The sequence below is a fragment of the Tupaia chinensis genome, unplaced genomic scaffold (genome assembly GCF_000334495.1).
Source record: "Tupaia chinensis unplaced genomic scaffold, TupChi_1.0 Scaffold000112_1, whole genome shotgun sequence".
NCBI lineage: Eukaryota > Metazoa > Chordata > Mammalia > Scandentia > Tupaiidae > Tupaia > Tupaia belangeri.
Genome location: NW_006159576.1, coordinates 2071930 through 2092088, shown reverse-complemented (window position 1 = coordinate 2092088; position 20159 = coordinate 2071930). Strand labels below are relative to the sequence as shown.

General features: G+C 47.4%; 1 protein-coding gene across 1 annotated transcript in view; it reads right to left on the bottom strand.

Moving 5' to 3' along the window:
- Positions 1–20152, bottom strand: part of COLGALT2 (collagen beta(1-O)galactosyltransferase 2) — a 156889-nt gene extending 136737 nt beyond the window's left edge. Inside the window, exon 1 of the mRNA XM_014586062.2 lies at positions 19973–20152. Within this exon, the coding sequence (XP_014441548.1) occupies positions 19973–20061 (89 nt within the window). The 5' untranslated portion in view covers positions 20062–20152. The remainder of the gene's footprint in view (positions 1–19972) is intronic.
- Positions 20153–20159: the final 7 nt, after the last annotated feature.

Here is a 20159-nt window from a genome sequence, read left to right as displayed (position 1 = left end):
CCCAAGGCAATGCATCACGCCAAATTTGTCAGCTGATGCACAGATTATGGGAAGCAACACTAAATCTCAGATGTTCTGTTATGTGGAAGAAAGGGACAAGTTTTATTTCAGGGAATACATTTTTTGGCCCCCCAGTCCAGGAGATCACATCGCCTACGATAGCAGAGTAAGAAACTCATTGGGGCCCTTTATGCTACCCCCTGAGCCCCAGTGTTACCGAGCCACCCGAGAAGTCTTCCTTCAGAAACTCAGAGCGGACCAGCCACAGTGCTTCAGTGGTAAAGCAAGGCCCCGTGACCCCGAAGCAAAGGAAAGGTCCCAGATTTGAGTCCTCAGGTACATGCTGGGTGTACACGCGTGCCCATGTTGCCGGCTGGCTGAGACTGGGGGCGGACCGTGGTGTGAAGGAACTGTTGGGGTGCCTGTCTTGTACTTCTCCCTCTGTCTGTCTGTCTGACTCTCTCACACACACGGAAAAAATAAATAATTTTTAAAATATGAGGTGCCAGACAATGGCACAGGGCTAAAGCATGATATTCTTCAAGGCAGAGAGAAGGTTCCAGGTTCTCACCTGGAGATAACCCTGAGTATGCTGGGGCTCATAATCTGGGGCTTACTGAGGCTGGGGGGTGGCGTGGCAGGGTCAAGACTGTTGAGGGTGCTGTTTGTCTGTCTCTCCTCTCTTGCTCATGAAAGAAAGGGGCAAGAAAGAAAGAGTAAGAGAGGGTGAAAAAGAAAAAGAGAGAAGGAAGGAGAGGAGGAAAAAAGGAAAGAAGACAAAGAAACTCAACAGTCGGCTCTGGGCTAGGGACGAGCCTGCGCGCTGACAGCTGCAGCCTATCAGCTGAGTAGCCAGGACCAGGGAGGAGGAGGCAAGCAGCCAAGGAGCAGTGCTTTCTCAGGAAGAGTCTGCCCCAGCAGAAAAAAACTTGCTTTTTTCTTTATTGGCTGTAGCTCAGAAAGGGGAGAGCTTGGTTTTAGAAACTGAACCCCAGGAACATCAGAGTCCCCAGTAAGAACACACTGAAAAAGAAAAAAACTTTTGCCTCCTTGATTTTATCTCTCTGTGGCATATAAATTCAAACTCTGAACGTGGGGAGATTCTGTCTCCCACTTGTGCTGACCCTTCCGCTCCTCCACCAGAGTGTCAGCCGGGGCCTGGTCCAGCTGTGGGCTGCCAGGCCTCTTGCACATGTGTGCTCTCCAAGGGCGTGAGCTGCACACCCACATGCAGCATCTCCATGAGACTTTTCACCACAGCGCAGTCAGGCCTTCCCTGGGGAGTGGCCCTTGAAGCAGCCTAACAATCCATGAACCCAGTGACTTGTCTTCCAGCAGCCGGGTCTGCTACCCCGAGGCGTGCCCCCAAGCCTCTTTCCTCGCGAAGTAGAGGTGAAATACGCCACCACAGCCGACCAGCTCTTACAAGGACCGAAGTCACATACCGTGTCCCATCTCCACGGCAAATGCCAGATGCCTGCCTACATTTGCCTTTTCCAAAACGTGCCCAAGAAAGGGCAAACCAACCTGCAGTGTACACTCGCACCCCAGCATCCCACGCCTAGAGTCAACAGCAGCTTTCCCTGTGCTTAGATCTGGAACCATCTCTGCCCACACACGTCTCTCCATTCTTCTTTCCTTCTTTCTTTTCTTTCCTTCTTCTTTTCTTTTTCTTTTGTTTTGGCTGTCTCATGACGGCCCTTCTTTTTGCTACTGTTATTTCATGAACAAGATGGCAGTTTCATTCAGGTTACTGAGAAGACTTTTTATCATTTTATTTACATGTAAATTATCCAAAACTATCAAGGATTTGAGACATGGATGAATCAAAAACTCCTGAGGAAGTCAAATCTCAGTATAAATAAAGACAAAAAAAAAAAATCTCACATTGGCATCTCAAATAAGATGCCAGCAGAGTGAGCCATTCGGCTTCTCCCGCTGCCGGTAGTGAAACCACAAACACAGCCGGCTGCAGCTAGTAAAGTCCGAGGAGTTAGGAAAATCTGAAAATGAGGTGGTGTGTGGCATAGGCTATGTAAAAGCACAGTTAAGAAATCAGCTGCACAGGCCAACAAGTGGAGGAGTGGTTAAGGCACTGGACTCCCACACAGCTGACTATACAGTTCAAGTCCTGGACCTGGCAGCTTGAAATTCATGTTGGGCATGTGTGCATGTGTGCCCAAAATCTCAGGAGGAGAATGGAGGACAAGGGACTGTGGCATGGCCAATCTCTTGGGGGATGATTTCTCAGTTTTCCTCTTGCTGTCTCTCAGTCTCTTTCCAGCGAGCACACATACCCTAAGGCAAAACTCTTTTAAAAAGAGAAGAAACTAACTGTACCTAGTGTTGGAACGGCGGGCTGGATGACTGGATCGAACCAACCTGTTACCCAAGCTGGCCTGGGGACACCAGAATCACATATGGATAACAGAGTTCAACTGCTACCTTTGTCGCAGTAAAGTGCTTGGGAGCATAAGGGTTTGGAGGTCACAAAGCTGACATCAGTAGCAAAACCTGATCAATGAGCCTGGAGCATCTGTGCTTCCCGGGGGACCCTTAGTAATCTACTCCTAAAGGGCCAGATAGTGGCACAGCAGTAATGCCACTGGACCCACATGGGAAGGTCCCAAGTTCACATCCTGAGGCCTCCCTGTACACCCTGGATGTGTGTGCGTGTGCCCGTGTCCAGGCTGGCTGGGGCTGGGGTGAAAGTTGGTTATGGTAGGAAGCCCTGTTGGGGCTGCTCCTCTCCCTCATCTAACTTTCTCTCTCTGAAGAAGTAAATAAAGAACGCTCCAGCCTGGTAGCATAGTCAGTAGTGAACAGAACCGCAGTTATGGAAGCCACGAGTTGACTGTAAGTTTGTTGTAGCATAACCATTACCCCATCTGCTGGTCCCCCCATTAAATGACTCTGCTGGGTGGCTGCACTGGGGGCCACAAGGCTATCGCTCTGTATATTACAGGAGGGGAAATCGAGACCTGGAGAGGATATGAGCGTTTTCTCACTGACCCAGCATGAGAAACGGTCTTTTCACAAGACAACACAGCTAATGGAACAAGGATGACAAGGATGTTTCTAGAGAGGTTTTTGCTATAGAGCATGTGTGCTTGCCAGAGAGACAGAGAGACAGAAAGCAAGAAACCACCACCCAGAGGGGATGGCCATGCTGCAATCCCTTCTCCTCCATTCTCCTCTAGGGATTTTGGGTATGCACGCACACACGCCTGGTTTGAGTTTTAAGCTACTGGGTCTGTGACTTGAACCATAGTCGACTATGTGGGAGTCCAGCGATGTAACCATTAGGCCATCTGCTGATCTCTGACTGTGAGTTTTAATCTCTGGGTTGGTTGGTCTAAAAACACACTGGGCATGGCGCATGCCCAAGATCGTTCCTAGCTAGACGGCTGGAGAGAGGGGATTGCAGTGAGACTCTGTGGAGGTCTTTTCTCTCTCACACACATGCACAGTCTTTATCATGAATACAATACATATAAAAAAAGAAAAACACTTAGAAAATAATAACCTGCCTCTCACGGGGTGGGGGAGTTCAGCGTACACTCTTGAGTTACTGTCCTTGCCTCATCAGGCAGGCCCCAGAATTTTCCTGTAGCATTAAAATTCAGGACCTTGATCAAAGAGGACTTGGCAGAATCTAATCTCATCTTCTCTGACTGAGAGACAGAAACTGGCCCAGAAGTGGGGCTGCGACCTTCAGTCACCTGCTGGCACGGCTGCAATGTGATGCCTCAGAAATGAGGAGCCAGTGAGTCTCAGATGCCCAGTCAAAGCTTTGAAGTGGGTTCAAGGCCACAGGACAAAGGCAGCACTGTTTATGCAAATCTAGAAACAAAAGAAGCTAAACTCCAAAGCCATGGAAAGGAACATCAGAAATGCAATACCCAGAGATGATTAGAGGCCCTGCACCAGAATGAAACAGAACACCTAAAAGCAAGGCTGGGCAATACACCAAAATACATACTGCAGGAAGGAATCCTGAGCTGGCCAGCACTGGCCAGATGCGTTCAGGAGCCTCAACACAGGCGGCTCTGTTGGCCAAAGAGCAGCCATTTGTGTGATGGAGAAAGAAGCCACGGCTGAGGTTGCTCATGCACCTGGTGCACACAGCCCCTTCCTGCAAAGCTCCAGGATGTGCTCCTGCAAGGCTGGCCCTCAAGTGCTCCAACTCCGTGGCAGTTCAGTCACCTTCAAGCCCATACCTCCTGGGGAGACACACGCTTCGTGAGCACCATTAAGCACAGTACACGGCTGGGCCAATCACAGTGAGCTTCCTAGGAAAGGAGATTGTTTTTTTTTGTTGTTTGTTTGTTTGTTTTTAGGGCACACCAAAGAGATCTAAAGTTGGGCTGAGGTCCTGGAAGCATCAATTATGCAGAATTATACTTCATGGTAGTTCTTCAGCTACGGTCACTCCAATGCAGGGGGAATAATGTCAGATTAGGAAGGGATCCAGAGGACATGTCATCCAGAGGTTTTCAAGACTCACTGCAAATTACCACCCCTTGGGAAGCTTTCTAAATATGCCCACTGCCCTGGCTCTACCCCAGAGATGCAGACTTAACCAGTCTGTGATGGGGTTCAGGCAGCAATAGTTTCATTTATTTATTTATTCCATAGTAAAAGAGCCTGACAGAGAGAGTGAGCCCCCTCAGCAGAGTTTTGCTGCCATGATTCACCCCCAACTTCAGCTGGCCCCGGATCATGGCTCACATGTGGATGGCGTATTCAGGGAAGTGTCTGGATTCAAACCCATAGCCTTACCTCGCAGGTCGGCCTCCCAGAGCACCACGTTTTAATGCTGCATTGCCACCAGCCCCAGTCACTGGTAATTTTTAAGACCCCATTAAAGGATTCTTTTTTGTTGTTGTTCTTTAAGAGAGATTTTTACCTCAGAGTGAGTGTGCTTGCCAGAGAGACAGAAAGCAAGAAATCACGCCAGGGGGAATGGCCACATTGCAATCCATTCTCCTCCATTCTTCTCTCGGGATCTTGAGCACCCATGCACACATGCCCGACATGAGGTTTTTTGTTTGTTTTTTAAGATTTTTTTTTTTTTTTGCTTTAGGGCACCAGATAGAAACAGAGAGACAGAAAGTGAGAAATCATCGTTCGGGGGTTGGCCACGCTGCAATTCCTTCTCCTCCATTCTTTTTTTTAGAGAAATTTTTGCTATAGGGCATGTGCACTCACAGGAGAAACAGAGAGACAGAAAGTGAGAAATCATCCCCCAGTGGGGAAGGCTATGCCACAATCCCTTCTCCTCCGTCCCCTTCCAGGATTTGGGGCATTCACACATATGCGCCTGGCAAGAGTTTTAAGCCACCAAGTCCAGGACTCCAAACCACAGTTGACTACATGGGAGTTCAGCAGCATAACCATTACCCCATCTGCTGGTCCCCCCATTAAATGACTCTGCTAGGTGGCTGCACTGGGGGCCACAAGGCTATCGCTCTGTATATTACAGGAGGGGAAATCGAGACCTGGAGAGGATATGAGCGTGTTCACACTGACCCAGCATGAGAAACGGTCTTTTCACAAGACAGCACGGCTAATGGAACAAGGATGCCTCCATGTGGGGAGGAAGAAATGGAAGCGTCTCCCTTTGGCTGGAGGCAATGGTCCTGGGGACGCCACACAGGGCTCTCTTTCCTCCCCAGATGGCTAGTCCTTCGGTGGAACTGGAACGTGCTGAGCTGTGGAATGCTGAGCTGTGGAATGCAGCTCATGTTTGTGAGAAGGAGAAAGGAGTAAAAAAGGAAAGGACATATAAACTTGGCTTTCCTGGGGGATTTTTGAAAACAGAGTGTGCAGTACAAAATTTAGCAACTGAGCTGTGAGCCTTCCCGCAGAGGCTGCTGTGGGTGCAGGACTAATGGTACTGTAGCAACTCCTCGGGAAGATCTGAGCAGTAGCCACAGACAGAACAAGCTTTTGTGCTGCAGAACAGGACCGAGGCGGGGTTCCGACAAGCTAGGGCTGAGTTTGTAACCAGGGAGCCCACCAGGCTTAGTAACGTGTAATTAAGGCTGAGTAGCAGCTACTAAAACCAGGTTAATTTAACAGACTGCTTACATTTGTCACAGATGAGAGGAGGGGTCTGAATTTTTATTTCATTATTATATTTTTAATTGTCAGTGGGCACATGCACTTACCAGAAAGAAATAGAAAGACAGAGACGGGGAGAAAGCAACCCCCAATGGGGTGTGGCCACACTGCAGTCCCATTTTTATTCCTCCCCCGCCCCTTTCAAGATTTTGGGCATGTATGCAAATCCATTTGGAGTTTTCTTCAAGCCACTGGGTCCAGGACTTGAATCTCAGTCAGCCATGTGGGATCCAGCTTCTTTAACTGCTAGGTTATGAGGCCACCACCTTCTTTTTAAATTTTATTTTAAAAATGTTTAAAGTTAATTTATTTCTTTTATGAGACACACACACACACACACACACACACACACACACACACAGAGGCAGAGAGATAAAGAGGCACCCTCCACAGGGTCTTTGTACCACCCTTCACCCCCAGCCTTAGTGAGCAAGAACTGGGGACACCTTGCCTGCCTGCTACGCCTAGGGAGACCTTGGGATGTGAACTCAAGACCTTTCCATGTGGCCTCAGCATCATGAAGCATTGCATTACCACTGTGCCAATGTAGATGATGGCCAAGGGGGGGGGGAGTTATTAATGAAAATCAAAGGTAACAAAATGAAATACAATCAACAAAAATAAAATAAGATTGGGGGTATGGGAATTGAAATGACTCAAATAAATAAATACTATTTAGTTGAAGAAAATGTGGGTTTGATTTTTCTCCATTCTATTTTTTTTTTTCATTTTTTGGAGGTTTTTGCCATAGAGTATGTGCACTCACTGGAGAGACAGACAGTGAGAGGGAAAGTGAGAAATCATACCCCCCTCCCCAGATGGGATGGCCACACCACAATTCCCTCTCCTCCATTCTCCTTCTGGGCTCTTGGGCATGCATACAAATGCAACCAGTGTGATTTTCAAACCACCAGGTCTGGGACTCAAACCACATTTGGCTATGTAGGAGACCAGCAACGTAACTACTACTCCATCTGCTGGCCCCAGCCCAACATTCTATTAAAAGATGGCAGGACCAGCAAATGATGTAATGGTTACATCGCTGGACTCCCACATAGTTGACCACGGTTCAAGTCCTGGATCTGGTGGCCTAAACTCATGCTGGGTGTGTGTGTGTGCGTGCCCAAGATCCCAAGAAGAGAAAACGGATTGCAGCCTGGCCACCCCCTGCCCCCAGGGGGTGATTTCTTGCTTTCTGTCTCTCTATCCTTGTCTTTCCTGTGAGCACACACGCCCCATAGCAAAAATCTCTCTATTAAAAAAAAAAAATTCATCAGAAAACGCTTTCTCTTCTGATGCTAAATAGCTAAATAGCTTATCATGTAAGACACACAGAGGAAAAAAAAAAGAGTTTAAGAAAGTATCACTTTATATTGAGCTCCAGTGTGAGGAGGTTCATACAATGGGCAGAGTTTGGGGCATGGCCTTTTAAAAAGTTTTGTTTGCTTTAACATAGTCATTGTTGGATGGAGGAAGAACATATGTGCTTAGCTTAATAAAGACCACATATGATGCAGGCCTGGCTGGGCTTCTCCTGTGTAATCCTGTACCACACTGCTTCTCTTAATGCGAAAACCCCTTGGCTTTTTTTTTGATGGCTGAAGCATCAGGAGTCTGGAGTTTAGATTCCAGCATAAGCCAACTTTCCAAACTCTCGAACTCCGAGGCCTGTGCTGTAGGTGCATAACCGCTTGTGTATGTGCTTAAGAACAGATTCACAAGCTCCTGGTTCCCAGAAACCATCTGGTTGAATGTGGCTAAAATGCAGCCTGGAAATCTAGGTCTCTAACAAAAGCCCCAGGTGCTGAGATATACCTGGACTCTGAATCAGTATTTGGGAAACACTAGTTGAAGCCCAGGAGCCTTAAACCAAAAGGTGGACCGAACAGGGATGAGGGCCATGTCCTCTCATGGCCAATGAACTAAACCCATAGGGGTGGATCACTTTTAGAGCACTGCAACTATTAATTTCAACACAATTACTGGGATTTACCCACATAGACAACCTGTGATGGCAGAGTAAATGAAAGGATTACATCACGCTTTGGATTCCATTGCCTTGCTAAAGAATAAACTGTAGAATGGAAAGCAATGTGCCTGGTAAATCTTTTATTATTTTAAAGAATTATTGTATCTTATTTACTATTATTATGTTTTTATTTGATCAGAGGGAGACAGCAAGAGAGAGAGAGAGGGAGAGAGAGAGAGAGAGAAAATGAGAAAGCAAGCGGCCATGTCCGGGATGTGAACCGTAGTTGGCTATGTGAGAGTCCAGTGCCTTAACCACCATACCGCCTGCCAGCTTCATGTCCAGTCAATCTTTAAGTCTAACGAGATTGAGGAGAGGCACCGAGACTTGTAATTTTCTGAAATATTTTAGCATGCTGACTGTTTCAAGCCCTCCATGCCTACTGCACAAAATCCACCTGCCACGCAAGACCCGGTCTGCCTGTCTGAATACTCTCCTACCCAACCTGCCTCTAGCAGAGCGAAGGCAGCAGCCTGGAAGCTGCCCAGAAGCTTACTGCTCAGCAGTGCGGGATGACACAAAGAACTCTGATTCCACTTGGCAGCAACTTTCTGCTATCTTGGCAGTTCGAAGCCATAATGACTGCGGTGTGTGGAGCTTGGACAGGATTATGGGGATGGCTGGCATCCAAGAAACTAAAGAGCAGTCTGCTGGTCCAGCAAGGGGCTCCTTCGTGTTTGGGAATGCTACAGCCCAAGTATCCACAGCCACATTTTTCATAGATATCCTGGGAATTTCAGTTCCACTCTTGGTCTCGAGAAAGTCTGCCTTTCCTAAGACCCTGACAAGCAGCCACTGGGCTCCCTCAACCTGGCTTTCAGGGAGAACACCAATCCGTGCACAGCTCCGGTCTCTCGCTGTGAGAACAAGGAGCCTCCCATGGCACACTGTCCTCCCTATCTCTAAAACATACACAGTCACTTCCAGAAAGAAAGGGGGCTGGAAAGAGAGAGTGCTATTTCCTTCTGTCTTTGTGCTACCATATCAGTCTGCTTGTTGCTAATAACAGATTCAACTGAGTCTGGGTAATTTATAAAGACAGAGGTGTATTGTGACTCACAGTTTTGGAGGTCCCAGGTCACGGGGCTGCACCTGGGGGATCTTATTTGTGGATAACACGGTGGCTGACGCTCCATGGTAAGAGCATGAGCACATGTGTCTGCTTCCACGTGTCCCTGTCTCATCCCATCTCTATAAATCTACCAGGAGTCGATCATAGGGACCCCATTCTGATCACTTCTCGAAGGTTCCACCTTTTATTCCCACAGCTGGATAAAGTTTCCTCCTATTATCTTCACAAAACAGCCACAGTTCAATCCATGAACTTTCAGGAGCAGATACTTTATGGGACTCGTGGGCGTGGCAGACAAAATGGGGCCAACCGCTCCATTTCAAAAAGTTCCTTTCCAACCTGACACATCCCTAAAGAGACCTCAAAGCGAGCAACCTGGAAGCAGTGAGCTATTCCAGCACAGCCCATGAAACGAGGTACTCATGAAATGTTTCCACAGCAACAGCGTGCTCCCAGTCCCAGCCTTCTGCCCTGCTCTTGCGGGCAGGCAGGGTCATTACTCACGTTAGGATTCACGTTTATTAAGTATGCATCTTCTAAGGAGTCGTCCAACATCAATCAGAAAACACTGAAGGGAAGGAGTTCTTTCGCGTTGTTTGTAGAGGAACGAATCTCACTGGCAAGACTAATAAATTCAAAACTAGGCCGGGGCTTGCTGAATTGATAATCATTGCTACCTCGATTAAATGAAACGTGTTACAAAGTCCTAAGTTCAGCCCTGGCAGGATATCATGAGGCTATTGTTCCAGTCTGCACCTGACAAATCCTGCTCTTAGAGAGGAAGCAGAACCCCCCACCCCCACCCCCACCAATCTCAGGTTTAGGTCATGGGAGCAGCTTGGCTAGCCATCACGGATCTGGATAACAGCAAACTCCAATGAATTCATTATACTCTCTTTATATTCTATACGGCTTTTCAGTTGTTACCTATAATGAGATCCTGCTTCTGCTTTTCAGAACGTGAACACACAAGCTTCCTACCAGAGGAATGGAGAGCTGAGGGAACAGTCATACAATCTGGGTCCTTTAACCGCTGGGTCACTCACTGGCAGCTGGCCAAGCATGCTGGTTCTAAAAAGTAGTTACTACCTAGGTCCTAGGGCTCCTTCAGCGGTCGGGAGAGGGAGCAAGGGTCACACTCACAGGGGTCAGATAAGTCAAGTCAAAGGGGACTCTGAGGGCTGCTGTACCTGCTCACGGTGCAGGCTTGATGGACAAAGCCGGGGTCCGGCGGCCACTCAGCCCCAACAACAACTGCAGTGTATGAATACAGGCCTGGGACGGTCAGGTGCTGGTTACATGGGCATGTTATATTTGCGAAACATTGTCAAGTTACACATTTACAGTATGAACATTGGGTTGTTGGAAAAAATATGACGTATTTTTCTGTTTTTCTAGCAAAAATGCATCATGACTTTTCTGACCACCCAGTATTTCTTGAATGCCGATTATACATCATCAAAAAAAAATCGCCAGAGGGCTTGTGCACTCACCAGGAAGACCAAGAGAGCACCCCTGGTGGGGCGTGGCCATGCCGCAGTTCTCATTCCTTCATTCCTCCTTCCTGTCAGGAATTCGGGCACTCACACAGCTGAGCCTGGCAAGTTTCTCAAGCTGCTGGGGCCCGGCCTCAAACAATGGTCAGTCTATGGGATCTAATTCCTTTAACCTCTGAGTTATAGGACTAGCCTTGTTTTGTGAGTTTTTTTTTCCAATGGGCTTGGGGACAGATTTTTCTAGAGGCCAAAACAAGAAGGACAAGAGACTGGGATAGATGTTATCAGAGAGGTTTTTCAGAAGAACTGCTCAGAGCAAGGGTTATGGGAAGCTGGCTTTTATCGTGTCACTTGGGGCACAGGTTTAGATGGACTGGCTGTGATTTAAAATTCTGAGATGAGAGGCCAGTCAGGTGGGGCAGTGGTTGGGTTGCTGGTTTCCACATAGCCGATTATGTGGTTCAAGTCTCAGACCTGCATTTGAGAAACATGTCAGGCACATGTGCATGCATGCCCAAAGTTCTAAGAGGAATGGAGAAGGGATTGGTCATGGGGTCATCCCCCTTCAAGGGTGAATTTATCTCTTTTTCTCTGTCTCTCTGTCTCTCTCTGGCAAGTTCATGTGCCCTATAGCAAACTAAAAACAATAATAATAATAATGGTATCAGCAGGTGGCATGGTGGATAAGGCATTGGATTCCCACATGATCGACCATGGTTCAAGTCCCAGACATGGAGGCTTGCTTTCTCACTTTCCTCTTCTATCTCACTGTCTCTCTCTCACACACGCGTGGCTGCACATGCCCTATACCAAATTTGAAAATAATAATAACAGTAAATACATTTGAATTTTAAAAATTAAAAAAGAAAGAACCTGGGGATGGGAGCTAGAGGGTGGTACAGTGGTTAAATGTGACACTTTGCTAGGCTGACCCACAAAGGACGGTTGTAGGTATGTGTCATGTCTCTTCCCTGAGTACACTGGGCACCTGTGTGCCCAAGATCTGGGCTGGCTGGGGCTGGGGATGATTGTGGGGTCAAGACCCTGCCAGGGATGCTGTCTCTCTGATGCTCTCCTATCTCTTTTGGTCATAGAAGAAATAAATAAGTAAACTTTTTAGAAAAGGAAAGAATCAGGAATAAAGAAATAGACTTCAAAATGTAACACTTATGCAAAACAGGACAGATCAACCCCTCATATTTAGGTTAAAATGAAAAATATATAGGTCTGTGCAGGGAAGGCTTCTAGAACAACACGCAAGGAGCTACCTGGCGAGTGGTATGGAGTAGGGGAAGATGTATCTGATCACATTCCCACTCACACTGTTTGAATTGTTTACGTGGACAGTATATTCTAAATTTAAAAGAGAAAAAGTTGAGGCCAGCAGGTGGCATGAAGGTTGGGGTGCTGGATCTCAGGTGGCTGACTATGTGACTTGAGAATCACCCCAGGTACGTGTACGTGCATGCCCAGGGGCCTGGGGGAGACTGGAGATTGTGGCGTGGCCATCCCCCCACACCCCAGAGGGTGGCGGTGATTTCTCACTTTCCCTGGCTAGCGTGCACATGCTATAACAAAAACTTAACAGGAGAGAGAGAAAAATTCAGGGAAGAAAATGTGTAAAATAACGAAATTACTATTAAATAAATATACAATGACCCCATAGGTTTTAATTTAAATAAACAATTTTTTATGTGAACTGATATACTACTGATGCTAACACTATAATAGATAACAATGCAATGAAATGAACAAGTCACTCTGAGAATAAACATGTACAAACCTTAACAATACACACATTTTGTAATCCCTGAGGAATAATAGAGATGATTTAAGCACATACAGTAATTCTTCATAACGCGATAACTGCGGAGTAGTCTGAGACCCATGCTGTATAAGCTACTAGTGTCTCTCAGGCTTGAACTTCACTGTGTATTGTCATGTCATATAAAGAAATGTGCAGGGACAAGCCTTATAACTGCCCTGCTGTGTAGTCCGTGTCAACCTTACAATGGCCCTCCTATCCTGTGCTGTGGACCTGAGACAGTGCCACACAGCGATATGACCTGTGTGCACATTTAAGTGTTGGAAAAAGGACCGAAGTACAACCAGCAGCCTTCCCGGTTACAAAGCTTGCCTTGTTCGTTTCTGTAACCACCACAGACAGGCAAGAGCACCATGTGAAACTTACATACCTGCAGTCTAAGGAACGTCGTGGCAGAACCAGGGGGATAAAGGAGATGAAGACAAAGCTCTGAAAATACACTCTGCTCAGAATAACTGGTGTGCTCCTTAATCCATGAGAGATATTTGTTATAAAACTATCAATATTGAAACAGCCACCCAGGATTTAAAATCTTGACATCGGTTATCTCATCCCAACACATATTTGCTGTGTAATTTACTGGGAGAAAAATCTTTATTTTTGGAGAGTTTTTTGCTGTAGGGCACATGTGCTTGCCAGAAAGACAGAGAGAGACAGAGAGACAGAAAGTGAGAAATCAGACGTGACGGCACCAGCCCTGTGGCAGAAAGCAAGAAATCACCCCCCCGGGGGGGGGTGGAGGGGGATGGCCACGCTGCAATCCCCCCGGGGGGGTGGAGGGGGATGGCCACACTGCAATCCCTTCTCCTCCGGTCTCCTCTCAGGATTTTGGGCAAGTACGTACATACGCCCGGCGTGAGTTTAAGTCACCAGGTCTGGGACTCGAACTGCGGTTGACTACATGGGAGTCCAGCAACGTAGACATTATGCCAACTGCTGGTCCCCTACTGGAGGGAAATCTTTTAAAGTGCCCTGTGTTGGGAGTCCCCATTTGTGGAACTCAATAAAATCGAACCAAGACAATTAAGATACCTTTTCTATTCTGTGGGCAATTTGTCACCACTGGAGCAGTAGGAGTGGTGACATCTCTTATGACTCACTCAGTGTTTACCCAGTGGCAATGTGCACGCTAATTCCGAGGTCCTGCGAGTTTTGCAGCTGGAGGTCGAGGGAGGATTGATAGTTTTCTCCAATTGTTTGGAAGAAAGTTGTGTTTAGAGGATGAGTAAGCATAATGCCACTAATGTAAAAGGTTGAAAAATAGATTCTCTGTTTTACCAGCATGAACTCAAAATGTAGCCAAAATGCACATGGTAACGCTGGCCTAACCATTTGCCGTTAGCAAGACTCGGGACATTTTCTCTCCCTGTGTGGCTGTGCTCACAGCAAGTGGCCTGCATATTTACAGACAGCTCACATATTTAGGCTTGCTCTGTTCCCATGAAATCTACCGACACAGAACAGAGTTCAGTAAGGAGGAAGCGTCTGAGCTGAGTGATGAAATGATCAGGACAGCGGAAGGGAACCACTGAGTCCCTTGCGTCATTCAAGCAGAAGTGACAAATCTCATTTGAAAGAAACATTGGCACTCTAATTTCCCCAAGTTGGGTCAACTGACAGAAACAGAAGCAGGAACTAATTGGTCCGTTCCTGGTCTTATGCAGACCATCAGTATCCAGTCTGAGACATGGGCTGTCTGGGTCACATCCTGGCTCTACCATGTGCTCGCCTTATGAGCTCTGGTCAGTTATTTACATGTTCTGTGCCTCAGTTTCCTCTTGTGTAAAATGAGAGAGTGGAATGTAATGGCACCCTGCACCTAGGGTGGGTAAATCAGTTACCACACAATGCATTTAGAACAGTGCCTCCAAACGAAATACCACTTACATTACACTGATCATTGTTTTTGGAAGGAAGAAAATAAATGGAATTCCTTTTGCATTTAAAAAAAAATCTTTATTTTGAAAGAGAACTTAGAAGAGATGGGACTGGGACCCCAAGTGGTGGCATGATGCGTAAAGTGCTTATCCCACATGGCCAATCACAATTTGAGTCCCAGACCTGGTGGCTTGAAAATCATGCTGGGCGCATGTGTGTGTATGCACAAAATACTGAGAAGAGCATGGAGGAGAAGGGATTGTGGCATGGCCATCCCCATGGGGGTGATTTCTCACTTTCCCTTTCTCTGTCTCTCTCCGGTGAGCACAAGTGTCCTACGGCAAAAACCTAAAAAGTGAGAGATAGAGAGAGAGAGAGAGAGAGAGAGAAAGAGAGAGAGAAATATGGAACAAAAAGGAAAAGACTGCCAGAAAAGAGCAACTATCCTTTATTTAGCAACATTTATGTAAAATACATGGTACATATATGTCTCATTGTCTTGTTATGATAATTATTTGAGGTATGTGTTAGTATGAGTCATTTTCAAATGAGAAGCTAGATCTTGGAAATTCACTGATGTGTCCTGAGCACACAGAAGATTGCAGCCCTAGTCTGACTCTACTTGCATATCCTTACTGTGTACTAGACTACCAGTTAGAAAGAAAAACAAAACAAAACAAAAAAGAAAAAAAAAAAAACAAGGAAAAGGGTGAGAGAGGTGAGGAAAATAGATTAATAGGAAGCCTAGAGTACCATCCACTTTTTCAGCCATGAGTTGAAACACCTATCCATAAGGATAACATATCACATTTCACGCAAGACTGTAATGACAAAACACGCCATCATTCTCACCACTGGTGCTGAGTTAACAGTAGTTAACATCATTAACAGTAGTTCAGAAGATGTTATAAACAGAGCTTAGTTAATGTATCTGGTTAAACCCTCACCACCATGCTATTGGCTGGGCATTAAAACTTGGAGATAAGTTCCAGACAATCCCAGAACGACACAGAGATAAAGGAGTGTGCAAAATGTCAGGGCCAGAAATAACAAAAGCTCATCACTGTTTATGTTCATGTCCCCAGAAACTCACCTCTATTTAAAAACCCATAAAATGGCTCTCAGGTTAGATATTACGGTTCACACTCTGCCGAATGAGATACCCAAGTGGTTCTATAATTACAAAGCAGTTACTGCCCTGTAACTACACAGACCGTAGATCCCAAGTGTCCCCCCATGAGCAACAGCAAAGCTTTCCGAAAGACCTTGTATCTCTCTGAGGCCCTGCTCCCTGTTTCACTATCAGGATACTTGGTCCTGTCTCTCCTAAGTCGTGAGCTTGGGAAGGGGGATGGGGTCAGCCTTCCCTGTGTTGCTAAGGCCACTTCTTCATGGCCCCACTGAATCAAAGAGAGCCCACTGAAGGCCACTGCCGCATGCCACAGTGTCTGACACTTCCCGTTATCCCAGCACGTGGTGATTCCCAGGAACTCAGGGCAGATTTAATCACAGCAGAAGATGCGTCATCCTTAGTTTCTTATTACAGACTTGTAATATTTGAAGGAAAGCAATTAGTTTGCTGGGTTTTAATATCAGACTGCTTAATATAAAAAGGGTTTTCTTTTGCTGCTTCAAAGCACTGTATCACTAAAATATACACTTTCTTTTATTCAACCCAATCTAAATAAACACGATGTTGGCTGCGTAACTCTACTCTCTCCAGCAGCAGGATCTTTCAGGTCAATTTCTTGGTGTTTATTTCATCTGTATGTGCAGTGCAAATCTGGTCCAGAGATTGCTTTCTCCTCTCTCTCTCTCTTCTTTCTTCTGATTTATTTCTTACATGAAAAAGAGACAGAGAGACTGGGAGAAAGAGCGAGAGATAGGTTCCTCCAACAGAGTCTTTATGCCATGATCCACCCGCAGCCTCAGCCAGTGTGGGTCATAGGCATGGACATGTGTCTGGTGTATACAGGAAATCCTTGGGACATAAATCCAGGATTTTTCTCTATGGGTGCAGTTGTGTTACCACCATGACACCATTAGGCCCGTGGTCCAGAAGTTTAAGTGAAAAAAAAATATCACGGGGAAGCGTGAATGTGATCAATGAGCCAGGCCTTTCAACGACCCTATGATGTAGGAAAGAAGTCTTCTCAGACACACTGCGGTAGAGGTGAGTGGATGAACAAGAAAGAAAGGGACTCTGCACAGGGCGTTACTGATGTGAGAGTCAATGGAATCTGGCCCCCCAGACTGGAGAGTCACAGCCATGTTTCCCACGGGTGTGTGCTGGCCCTGCAGAGCAGACACCACTCAGCTGGCAGCTCAGAATGCCGAACAGATCCGAGGAAGGAGAAACTAGAGTCAGCAACTGGCAGAAGCCCCTCCGAACTGTCACATCCTGAACTGAGGTACCACCTCTTCTTGGAGTGCCACATCCCAAAGCTTCCCAGATAAAAACTCCCTTGGTCTCCTCTAGGAATCAGCATTTCCAGAAAGACTCAAGGGGCAACGCAGCAAGTTTGAAGACTTGCCGTCATTTGACCTGCCACAGGCTCTAACTCTCCTGCATGGACACTCTGGTCCATTACCTATGTTTGTCTTGCTGTTCCCTCTTTCTGGAAGCCTCCTGTTTTCCTCAGTTTTAGATGATTCTTAATCATCCTTTCAAAGTCAGTTCAAACTAGGTGTCAACTCCTTGAAGCTTCCATGACCACACAGCTGCCCCAACCTGATTTAGAAATCCTTTGATTCCATCTCAAACCTTTAATGCCATTCAGATCACTTTACTCGGCTCACTAAAAAGAGCTGAGTCTCCCTGTTAGGAAAGATGTCTTATTTAAGTTTTTTGGCTCTACCCTGACTGGATCTTTACAAAATAAGGCCATTAGGAGCATGTGTTTGCACAACCACCACATGCAGCAATTTGCTCACCTGTAAAACAGTGTGATAATAGTCCATACCTGATAGGGTCGTTATGAAGGTAAAACCAGAAAACGAATGGAAAATTCTTAGAAAAGCCACGAGCTCTTATTGTTAAGTATTTGTGGACTTCATCAATGTAATCTGGAGTAAGTCACTTACTTCAGACATCATTTCTTTTTCTGGAAAACACAGATCATTTTCTTTCTTCACAGAATGGTAGTAAGAATCAAACCGGGGCTGGCCCTGTGGTGCAGCGGTAATACACTGCTTAATTGAAGCTGGATCCCACATGGTGACCATGGTTCGGATCCTTGGCCTGGCCTGTCTGAAACATACCCTACACGTGCCCAAGTGCCCGAGATCCAATGGGCTAAGGGACTGGAGGAAGAAGAGCGTGGTATGACCAGACCCCGTGGAGTGTCCTCTTCTCTGCTCTCTCACATCCATCCACCCACACATGCTCCATCGTGAGTAAAGGAAACGTTTTTAAAAGAATCGAACGAGGTAACACCGTTGATAAAAGTACATTGAAATGTTGTAACGCACTATTTTAAAGCTGGCATTTTAAATAGTTAATAACAATGGCATTATTATTATTACCTAATAAATTACATAGGAGTTCTAGGACAGAACAAAGATTGTACAGAGTCTTCAGTAACTAATGCAAGGATTGCCAAGGGCCTTACCCAAGCCTTGGGCTTCTCTCTTAACCTTCCCACATGGCTATAAAGGAAAGCAGGTCCCAAAGGTCTAGCAAAATTGGGATGCTAGCCATACACATAGAATAGTAGTGTCCATATCACCTGGAACATCCGGGGAATTTAGGAAGTCCATTGAAGCTAGCCGATTCTAATCCTATTACAAAATGTAGGAACCCCGAGGGCCAGAGAGATGTTCTGAAGTCACTTATTCTCATTCTCTCAGTTATTGACGAGGCAAACAATGCCTATGAATACTACCCAACCACATCTCAAGAGTGATAAAGGACAAGCCTCCTAATTTGTAGCTTGTAGGTTTAAATAAACTGACATCATGTTCCCACAACCACTACACTTAGGGTAACCTTTAGAAACGGGGTTGGGTTCGAATCCCAGTGTTACCATTCGCTGTGACTTTAAGGGAGCTATTGAACTGATCCCAGTCAGTTTCTTCATTCATAAAATAAGGATCACAGGGTTTCTTTTACAAGTCTCTGTGTGATCACAAGCGATGAGGGTAAATTGGTTAGTAAATCTGTGCCTGGCACCTGCTCCGCCCCTTCTTAACTTGGTACAGTAAACAGGGTCATGTTTTTAAAAACTAAATCGTGCGTAGAGAACAAAAATCGTATTGCAAAACATCTCTTTTGACCAAAGCAACTCAGAGAGTTGACATTCGTGAAATTTCCTTCTGGTATTGAAACGGTTAAAAAATATCCCTCTGTTCTGAAGGCGGGCTGTGCTGGCGACCCCACTTCCCCCCGGATCTGCGTGGAGGCGGTCACGTCCAGCCGGCTGCGTAGGGCGGCAGTGTACAGCACAGTGCGGTACTATACCACATGTTTGCTTTCGCGCCTCTGCGGCGCTCCCCCCAGGTAGCGCCAGGCTGCCGATTCCAGCTGCTGCTCTTACTCTTCCTTCTGTCCTCTGCCCAAGGGCTGCTGCAAAGACGCCTCCCGTGTGAGGACAGCTCTTTATCCACACCTGATCCAAACTGCTCCAGTCGGACCTGGGTTGTCTCCCTCTTGGGGGTCAGAGTCCTCCCGTCTGCCTACCTGACAGCCACCTCCCCTGGCCAGCGTCCATCGTGCCCCTTAGCCGCGCACCTAGCCGCCAGCATCTGGCTTTCTGATAGTAAGCTTAGAAAAGAAGGGAGCCTGGACCAAGTGCTACAGGTGGGACGGGCAGCCAGCCACATTGATCCCCTGGTTCTCCCAGCAGCAAACACGGGGACTCGGCCCAGGGAGGACGTTCCTCGGGGGACAAAAGTAGCGTCTGTCTTCCCGAGGGCTGCTGGGTTGAGCCCTAGGACAGAACCCCAAGGCCCTGGGCGCTGTTTCCATCTTCCGCGGGGAACGCGCTCCAAAGGGGTTCACAGGCTGGGAGAGTCTGGAGCGCTGGGGGAGACCCAACCTGGTTGTGAAGACACCACGGCCTCGCCCCTTACTCCAACTAACCTCCACCTCTGGGTCCACGCCCAACCTGAAAGAACGGGGAGCCACTTTTCCAGCCTCTGCGGCAGGCGCAGTAGCTGGGAGCCTGGAGGTCAGAGCGACGCACCCTCGCCGCCAAGAACCCGCTCGCTAGTGCAGTTCCTTTCTACAGGCCGGTCTGGAGGGGCAGAAGGCGACAGGCACCTATCACCTAGCTCCAGGGCTAGAGCTCCGAGGTGAGGAAAGAGGAATCCTCGAGATTGAAAGGGAGAGAGTCGAAAGCCCTCTTGAGGGGTCTCCCCAAGCTCCTGCACACCACCCATACCAACTCACGCGGGCTGGTGGCCCGTCTTTGCACCCAGGCGCACACAACCCGGCGCGTCCTGCCCCCCGCTCCGCCGCTGGTGGCGAGGGGGTGTGCGCGCTGTGTGCCCGACTGCCCTCGGCGCTCCCCTGCCCGGCGGCTGCTCGGGGCGCCGTCCGCGCTCACCAGATGGCCATCCTGCTCTTGGGGTAGTCCAGCCGCTCCAGGCAGCCGAGAAAGTGAGGCAGCGCGTGCGCCGCGTTGCGGGCCAGCATGGCCACGAGCACCGTGGGTCTCTGCAGCGGCGACTCCGGGAAAACCACCGCTTCCTCTTCGTCGTCCTCCGAGTCCGGCTCGGCTGCAAAGCGCGCCC